This window comes from Adelges cooleyi, unplaced genomic scaffold (genome assembly GCF_023614345.1).
Source record: "Adelges cooleyi isolate 19-005CV unplaced genomic scaffold, UGA_ACOO_1.1 ACOO_flye_CR_arks_rails_tigmint_CR_PRNA_108, whole genome shotgun sequence".
Classification (NCBI taxonomy): domain Eukaryota; kingdom Metazoa; phylum Arthropoda; class Insecta; order Hemiptera; family Adelgidae; genus Adelges; species Adelges cooleyi.
In genome coordinates, this window is record NW_026095761.1 from 5,337,397 (window position 1) to 5,347,420 (window position 10,024).

The 10,024-nt window shown below is 28.2% G+C and overlaps 1 protein-coding gene across 2 annotated transcripts; it reads left to right on the forward strand.

The window, feature by feature from the left end:
• The first annotated feature begins 760 nt into the window (after positions 1-760).
• LOC126842793 (ribosomal protein S6 kinase beta-2-like) lies at positions 761-9,850 on the forward strand. Of its 2 annotated transcripts, none has more exons than XM_050579953.1 (13): positions 761-1,262; positions 3,778-3,821; positions 3,907-4,165; positions 4,264-4,397; positions 5,465-5,527; positions 6,248-6,376; positions 6,449-6,539; positions 6,605-6,721; positions 6,801-6,932; positions 7,010-7,123; positions 7,438-7,686; positions 7,754-8,138; positions 8,213-9,850. In XM_050579953.1, the coding sequence occupies exons 1-12, from the start codon at positions 1,158-1,160 to the stop codon at positions 8,132-8,134; spliced, it is 1,818 nt and encodes a 605-aa protein (XP_050435910.1). In that variant the 5' UTR covers positions 761-1,157; the 3' UTR covers positions 8,135-8,138; positions 8,213-9,850. The 2 variants fall into 2 exon arrangements, with proteins under 2 accessions (XP_050435910.1, XP_050435920.1); XM_050579963.1 differs by having other exon boundaries at positions 7,757-8,138.
• The last annotated feature ends 174 nt before the right edge of the window (positions 9,851-10,024 follow it).

The window sequence follows — 10,024 nt, forward strand, 5'->3', positions numbered from 1 at the left end:
AATATCTAATATGGATGTAAAATAAAAACTATTGCGTTTAAGACTTACCATTAAACAAGGCGCCAACGTGCAACATAAATTACACCAGCGTTATATATGCTGCGTAATGTCCAATACTTGAGGTTATTTTAAATTATCAAAATTTAGTAATAAACTTTAAATACATAGCTTGTACTTGGTGGTAGGTTTCGGTATCTAACCTATCGAATTTATTGCAATGTTATATGGTATTATTATTTAACGTTTGTTTTAAATAACAAACGTGCATATAAATATTCTTATTATGTAACGACGAATTAATTATATTATTTCCGTAGGGAAATATGGGATGTTCAATTAGTATTGGTAACATAGATTAAACAAACCAGATGGACCACGACCATCTACATTTTAATATAACAACAGAAATATAATATTATCCACAAACTTTCATTCAGTTACATTCGTACACGAAAACATGAATGCGATTGGCGTTCATCATAATACATTCATTCATAAAGTAAAATACACCTTTCAAACGAACGTAACATAAAACGCAGTGCAGCTCATCAAACGACGCCTCCTCGTATAATATAGTTTTTTTATTTTACGCGCGGGTGCCCACTGTTTCAACACCGTGGAAAACACCGACCGTTCGGAGTAGTGACCGCGCACCCGCCGACAATTTCGCCTACTTCCCTCCGTCACCCGCCATTCATTGAAACGATACCTGCTGTCGTACGCAACATCGATTGTGAGTAGTGAGTAGTAGTGAGTACATTTCCTCATCGCGTTTTACACCACCACGACATTCCTTTCATTCCGATCCAATCGCATTACTTACAGTTTTGCCATATTGCCGATTTTGTGAAGAGAATTTTTCTACGTGTGATTAGTGAACAATCGCGCACAACGATATCGTCGCCGTCGTGGAAATTTGTGCAATTAATTTTTCGATTAATGTTAATGCAAAATTATTATTAATAAAGTGTTGTACTCGTTTGAATTTTGAATTGCTTCAGTAATTTGTACCTACTTTTTTTTTACAACATATCGAGATCACCTTAATAATATATTGACGGCGACATGTCGTCCGTCTTCCGTGTACAATTATTTTGATTTCAAGTCGCCAAAAAATCACTATTGCATCGAATTGAAAAAACTTAGCCGTGAAAACCATGGCCGAGGTCGTCGTGTTCGACATAGAGCTACAAAACAACGATGCTTCTAAAAGTCAAAAAAATAACAGCGACTCTGACGATGAGTTAATCGAATTTGGAGAGGTAAAAATACAATGTATTTCCTATAATAATCCATTTTCTTTCTTATCGTTAAGTTTTTCGATACCCATAGTAAAGTTGAACTTGACAAATAGGTAACTTGAAGTTGCGGTGGAATTACTTTTCACACTTGCATACAGTATAAATTGATCTAATTTCATTGATCAATCAATTATTTTCGTTTTTATTATTTATATACATCTCATGACAATTAGACTATAGGTACTCAAACTAAAATTCAAGTACATAATATGATAACAGGTTACTAGCTTTTTTTCTATACAAATATAAATCCATTTCATTAGAAGTACAATTTACAGTTAATTACATTACTGACATGATAACCACATGACTACATCATGTGTAAGGTACATGTGCTGAGGATGTCGATTTTAAAGAAAAATATTTTGTGAATTATATTCTTATAAATGATTAGCTGATTCAATATGTAAATCATAAACCATAATTATTTTAATTGAAAATAGCATGAAGTGACATTTTATCCAGTACGAGTATCAAATGATAACAATTGATAGTCATTAGGTTAAATGCAGTGGCATACCCAGGGGGAGGCTAAGGGAGCTTCAGCCACCACCCCCATTGGCTGTGTTATAGTATAAATAAATTATAAACCATTAAGCTGGTTTTCCAATAAAACAGTCCCGTGTACTTATCAGTTTTTTACGTAAGAGATATAAATTGACTATTATTTTACAAAAACGTGTTCTTTATACTATAACAATGCTAATCCATTATATTTTTTTTAACACTTAAAATATAGATAGGAAAATCATGTAACAACGGTTTTGATGAAAGTATACAATCATAATAATATTATATTACATTACAATTCCTATCACACTTTTTAATGACAACTTTTTTTTACATTGTACAGCCCCCCTCCCTCCATTGAAAAATCCTGAGTACGCCACTGGTTTATTGTACTATTTGTATTATAACAAGTACTCGAAATAACAAACACATTAAAAAAAACTACCAAATAATCGTAAGGTTCCATATTGATATGAAAGATAAAAAATGTTGGTATTATATAATTTCCTTATTACCATTGTAATATTTGTCGTTAAAAAACATGTATGTTCAATGAATTTATAAACTTAACCTTTCTAAATAGCTAGTTATTATATAGAAATGATCACATTTGTGGTAAATTTAAAAATCCTCAATGTTAGTTAATAATTTTAGGTCGGTGATATGAGAAATTATCAAACACATTTCTTGACTTTCATACACTAGTAAATTTAATGTATATAGTCATTTTTTTATGAAAATATTTATTTAAAAATTAGATTCACTTAGAATATAAATATTGAATGATTATTTTGCTTTTAAATAACCTTATAAAGATATTTAAAGTTGGTTATTAGTATCTAACTCAAAAATGTACAGATAAGATTATAACACAAAGCTCAATTATTCGATTTTTATGTTTTATTTTATTTGCACTTTGGTGGCATTATGCTAGAGAGTGGATTAGATACCAATTACATTTTACATCTTTAAAAATTACATTTATTATCTATTGTAACCTTATTGACCTTGATTATGTCTTCAATTATTGTTACTATTGACAATTTTCATTTATCTATCAAGTCATTATATTTTTCTGAATTGATTGTTAGATGAAGAATGTATGTTTTGTAATATCCCAGACATATTAAAAATAATCTAAGTTAAATAACTTAGTGATTAAAAAAAAAAGGACAGAGTAAAAATATATAGCTCTAATCTAGGTAAATATTATGAGGTGCTATTATTAAATCATTTACGAATTTTAGTTAATCAAATAAATAAATATCTTATATGCCATATAATATAATATTATGATATAAAAATAATTATTTAAATCTAAACCAATATTTTCCATTTATTAATAATTTTATAAAATACTTCAAAATAATTTGAATTAGATGATTTCTATAAAATATTTATAATTGTATTGTTATCGCATATAATACAATACCTTAGTTTAAACCTATTATTTTAAGTTATTTAAGTACACTTGTTAAGCAAATTTTATCCGAAATATAAAATTATGTTTGTGCTAACCCTATAGAGATAGTTGTTCAATGTGGAAAAAAAAGGAGATTACTATTATTATTATCCTATGGCTATATTTTAACTGGTAGTAGGCTTAAAAAGCCTAAGTTTGGTCACCTTGAGGAGATGACAATCAAACATAACTACTAAGTTGGTACATAATAAGTAGGCATCTATTAAATAATAGTTGAAATTGTTGCTTAGACCATGATAAATGATTAATTTAATATTATAATTTTTCACCCGACTCATTTCATTGGAAAAACAAAAATTTTAAAGAATAGTCTTCCTATATCCTCTATTACCCTTTGTTGTCTTCTTGGGTTAACTGCCAACTAAGTAATCATTTTTAGACATGAATACCATAAGGAGAAACCTATTAACTTTTAAGTGTTATGATTGATTTTTTTATCTGTTTACAATTAATAATTATATATCACTATTTATTTGTCCACAGGGATGTTTTGTTCAAGAACCAAACATATATGAATACGATGAAAAGTGAGATTTATAATTTTTTTTCTGTATGCTATAAAAACAATAGTTAATTTTTAGCTTTGATATATACTATAAATTAAATTCTTAGGTCGAGTGATGTAGAGACTTTAAAATTATCAGACAAAACTGTAAACCAAACAAAGGAAAAGTTATCTCCAGAATGTTTTAGCATTTTAAAAGTTCTGGGTAAAGGAGGTTATGGTAAAGTATTCCAGGTTAGGAAAAAAACTGGAAAAGATGCAAATCGTATATTTGCTATGAAAGTTTTGCGGAAAGCTACAATAGTACGTAATTCCAAGGATATGGCTCATACTAAAGCTGAGCGTAATATCCTCGAGGCTGTTAAGGTAAAAGTTCAATTTTGTATAATTGATTTTGTTTATTTTTTTTTTTTCAAAAACCTAAATTATATAATCTAATTAATTTTTAATATTTATATTTTTAGCACCCATTCATAGTCAGTTTATTCTATGCATTCCAAACGAATGGGAAGTTATATCTGATTTTGGAGTATTTAAACGGTGGTGAACTTTTCATGCATTTGGAGAGAGAAGGAATTTTTCTTGAAGATACTGCGTGGTAAGTTCTTAATTTTTTATGTGAGCAGTACATATTATTATTATTTATAAGTAAAATGAATATATATTTGTTATTTATTTATGATTCATTAATTGTAAACTATAAATATGCTAGTAATTGCTATTCAATTTAACATTAATACTCTTCACAAATAGAACGCAAAAAAAAGTTTGACTAGGAAGAACTATACATTTTATGAGACTTCAAGTTATTTTTTGTGAATTTTAATTTTTTACCTTTGTAAATATATTAAAAAAATTGTTATGACATATAACTTGTTAGGTTTCATCACTGTATAAAATTGGGTCATTCCATGTCAAACTGACCTACTGAAGAATTACTTTCCTTGACCTTGACACACATTCTTGTGATGTGCTGCTTAAAACACTACTTCTTATTATTATTTTAGTTTATTTTAGAAAGAAAATTTATTTTTCCTAGTTAAACAACATAAGGCAATTGAAGTTGGACTTGGATTTCAAACTTTTAATTAAGTAGTTTTTTATTTTAATATTACTGAAACTTTGTCAGATATTAAAGTTTATAAGGAAAAATCCCTATAAACAAAAGTTAATCCCACAATTTCACACTTACCCCTTCAAACTTGTAAATACTAATTGGGATGAGAGTTTAGTAAATGTTGAATGCAAATAAAAAGATTGAAGTATAATAATAACTATATAATTGTTCAAATGTGTTAAATTGTATTATCAGAAGGGATGAATACAAATATAATCATGTTATTGTATTACATAAAATATTACACTTATCTCTTTGGTTTATTTATATATTAATTATCTCTTCTTAGAAAATACTCTCAATTCGATATAGAAAATATGTTAACATCAAATTTTTATATTGCGCATTTTATAATATTGATTTGCCAAATTAAAATATAAGACAATTATAGAATTAATATAGGCAATACAACAACAAAATATAATTATGGATACATTTATGGTCCCCTGTTAAACAAATTAGATAAATAACAAATGTGTAGTATTTAATCTTAATCTAATGCTATTATTTGGTATTATATTTCTTTTAATGTTTCTTTATTATTACAGCTTTTATTTGGCAGAAATTATTATTGCAATACAACATTTGCATAGCCAGGGCATTATCTACAGGTATTATATAACTATTATTATCGCTTCAATTAGTTTATAGATATTTTTTAAATGCTAATTTTATCTTCTTCTTCTCTACTAAAGGCCTTGCCTAGTCGTTGCAATTCTGGTTCTCCATTCTTCTCTGACGTTTAACCTTCATTGCTTGATATTTGGGAACGTTAATGCAGTGGTTTCCCGTTGCCTTCTGCATCGCAATGGCATCTCTTGTTACTAAGGGATGTTATTCAAGTATAGATAAATCTATACTTGATACTAATAATGTTGCTGCCCATTGCTAGGTCCATTTGGGTCGCCTTTTACGACGAGCATGGATTGCTGTGGGTGTATTCTGGCCCCCACCCACAGGGAATGCTAGTATTATATTGTTTTAAATTAAATAAACTTGTGGGTATAATTAATATTTTAAATAAAACTTTTTTGATTACTTTTTACTGAGTAAATTACGTATTTAAATCATAAACTAGGTACTAACTACAATGTTGACAGCGACATAGTGCATTCTTAAAAATAATTTTATGGAAATGAAGTTTGAAAATGTATAGTGGCCATAACATTCATTTAATTTATTTTATTTAGTTGACATGTTCTATAACAGTAAACATTTAACTCATTGGCTTCCAATTTTCATAAACAATGTGTAATAGACTTGTATTATTTATTTATTGCTAAACATAACTCAATGTTTGTAAAAATATGTATTTTTTGTAATTTTTTTAGAGATTTGAAACCAGAAAATGTTTTATTAGATCACGAAGGGCATTTAAAATTGACAGATTTTGGTTTATGCAAAGAACATGTTCACGAAGGTAGCGTCACACATACATTTTGTGGCACAATCGAGTATATGTAAGGATTGAAAACATACAATATGAATCTAACATTAAAATTAAATAAAAATTGTCTTCATTGATCCAATAGGGCACCAGAAATATTAACCAGAAGCGGACATGGTAAACCAGTTGATTGGTGGTCACTCGGCGCATTAATGTTTGATATGCTAACGGGAACTGTTAGTATTTATTATATAGTAGACATATTTGACATCAAAATTTTACATTACAATTTTATTTATAGCCTCCATTTAGTGCCGACAACAGGAAGAAAACTATTGAAAAAATCCTCCGGGGTAAACTAATTATGCCTCCATACGTTTCACCTGAAGCTAAAGATCTTATGAGAAAACTACTTAAAGTAAGTTTTGTGTGCAATGTATATTTGATTTATTTTAGTATTGTGTTACTCATTTATTTAATACTATTTTATTTAATAGAGACAAGTTAACCATAGGCTTGGGTCTGGTCCAAATCAAGGGGACGACATTAGAAATCATCGCTTCTTCCAAAAAATACTGTGGAAAGATATTATTAACCGTTCTTGTGAAGCTCCATATAAGCCGAAACTGGTTAATATTTTATTTTTCACTAATTATCAATTTATGAACTACCAAACGGAGCTAACCAAATGACTTATCTATTTTAGGCTGGCGCTGAAGATACAACACAGTTTGATTCCAGGTTTACTAATCAACTTCCAGTCGACTCACCAGTTGATGATTCGTTTATGCCTCATGATAACGATGAATTCAAATTTGATGTAAGGCCCATTTCACACTTAACGCGTATGATATAATGGCTTTTTTTATACGTCGGAAAACCATGCACGTATCATACGCCTAAATGTGAAATTTTTTATTTGAGCAATGTATTTTCATACATCCCTATAAAAAAACACTATATGCATAGATATGACATAGTCCTAAGACTTCATTGTATTCTGTAGGTATTTTTTTATACACTATCATCAATACTATTTTTCTGTGGAATTATTATTTAAAACAACATTGTACACGGTTAATCATTACTATCACTGCGTGTATAATAATATATTAATAATAAATTCTTTTTCAGGGTTTTACGTACATAGCTCCATCTTTATTAGATACTTTAGGTACGAGTTCAAGTCGTGATCATGTAATTAATAGTCACCATAGAACAGATGAATCAATGGTAAAATCAATGGAGGAAGAAGATCATTTTCATAAAACTGTAATGCAAAAAAAACCAAAACTTGATCCAAGGATACACAAGTCAACACCTACTATTGTTCAAGCTGGATGCTGTGATTCAAAAAAGCCTGCTGACCAATTTCACAAAGGGGTATTTATTGAATAAAATCAAAATCAATGTACTTTATATAGAGGTATATATATATTCTATTTACCAGCAGGCACCACGTAATCTCAACCCCTTTAGTGACTTTGAACCTATCGCGTCAACGTGTGCCCAGCTTTCGGCGACAAGGATAGATGAAGAAATGGAAACTGAAAAAGAGTCTCCGTCGCCATCACCATATCCAAATGTCATCAGATCCAACCCAGTAGCAATGAATCAACCACGAATTGTTAGGCCGAGTGCTACTAATAATAGAGAAATCGACCAATCGAGACTGTTTGATGCTTGTGCGCGGCCGTTTACCAACCATGCAGCCCGTAAACCGTATAGACCTCATGTTTTGACTACAGTCAATAGCAATAATTTTTTGAATCAGAACCAAGACGAGATGATGGAAGTAGCGTCTACGTCTAGTATACCGGCTCAAATATAAATAAGTATGTTTCATTTTTAATTGTCGTATTTATTTTTATTTGTTTATCAATATCTGATTTGTAACTGTATGTTCTAGGGTTATCATCATTTTTAGGAAAGACTTATTTCCAAACAAATGATACTGTTACCTCAATCAAGTGATAATATTTTATATAAATTAGTAGACCTGGGCTACATTTAATGACTCATTGGTGATAAAAACCGTCAAAAGATCAGCGATCATTTTAATTGATTGGAAAATGTGTTTTTCTAAATTCACTAGGGTCATGCATATTTAAATTGTTATTTTAAATTATGTAGCATTTAATATTAAGGAACATGTTAAAACTTTGTATAATTAAGATATACTCTAAACCAAACATATTTTCATCTATTCATTTATCTTCTATTATTACCAAATTAAAAATTATAGTGTTGTAAGTTGGTAGCCAAGGTCTATTTTAACTTGCCGTCAACTTAATACTGTTATAATTTAATTAATCTAATATTATTATCATGTTGTTTTGGCTAACAAATAATGGAAATAGTCTGTTCCCTTTTAAATATTACCGTGATATTGACATTATCGATCACACTGTGATTGATTTAAATGTATTATGTTTATTTTGTTTTTCTCCTTACCCCTTACCACGTTAGAGTTATTGTTATTTAGCTAAATTATTAATCCAGTGTTTTATTTTAATTATTTTTTTTCTATAGAAGTTGTTTTATTCGCCTATTAAAAAAAGTATATTAATAATTTAGTAAAAGGTAGTTAATTATGTACAATTAATTCAAAAACAAATTATACTATCATAAAAAATAAATTATTAATAAATAAAAATAAAAGAATTGTGAAAAGTATGCTTTTCGTTTTAAAATAGAGCACACTCTAATTCTCTCTCAGTTTTACTGTCTTAATAATGTTAGCTTTTGTTTTTTTATTAATGTACATATAAGTCATGCAATATTACACATATTATATATTTAAAAAGTATACATGTATTTTTTTTTCAAGCTTTAATGTCAATCTCTTCAGTAGTAAATACAAATTATGTTTGTACTAATGAACTATAGGTTACTACCATTAGAACCTAAAAATAAATGTTTTTGTTTATATTTTAAATAGGATTTTAATATAATTTTATTAGACCAAATTTTATGTGTTATTAGACCCCAAAATATTTACTTATATGCAAATTGTTTATTCGTATCATAATAAGAATGAAGTGTAAATTTTGGATGAATACTTAGTAGTTTCTTCAAATTGTTCTTTCATCTATATTTACTAGGAGCAGTAAAAGTACTAATGCTAATAATTATTATTATTATTGAGTATTTTATTATTACCATTATTTTTATTGTTGTTAATAAACAAAGATTTGAGATATCTCTTTAGATTTAACAGTTTTTAACTTTGTGATTGTATGCAACTAATATTTTTTATTAATGTTAATATTTTTACCGACCCATACATTAAATGTAAGTAACATTGACATTATATTTGATACTTTTTAAAGTTGTTCAATTTTTCATGTACAGAGATTTTTAATGAATTTTGAAACGAAACTACTGTGTTCATTCGTTAGTTAATAATAATATTTTATGATTAATTATTATGTTTACTTTGAAGGCTGTAGATATTGTAGCCTCTATTGTACACCAGTAATGATTTATGAAATAATCAATATAATTAAATGTAAAATTATGAATAAAAGATTATGTTTGTATTAAATATTGTTTCATTCAAATTATATACAGGGTGACCCACAAATGAAATAACATTTATTCTATTAGGTGGAGTTATTTTAATCTACGTGCCTTACTCTACCACACTCTACCTCCCATCCTAAACTTTAAACCTAAATAACGTTTAAAAATAAATATCCAAAACTGTTTGTCGAACAGT

Coding starts and splice junctions, on each gene's coding strand:
- LOC126842793 (XM_050579953.1), top strand. CDS start 1,158: ATGGCCGAGGTCGTCGTGTTCGACATAGAGCTACAAAACAACGATGCT. Junction 6,933..7,009: donor CTCCATATAAGCCGAAACTG/GTTAATATTTTA, acceptor TATCTATTTTAG/GCTGGCGCTGAAGATACAAC. Junction 7,124..7,437: donor ACGATGAATTCAAATTTGAT/GTAAGGCCCATT, acceptor ATTCTTTTTCAG/GGTTTTACGTACATAGCTCC.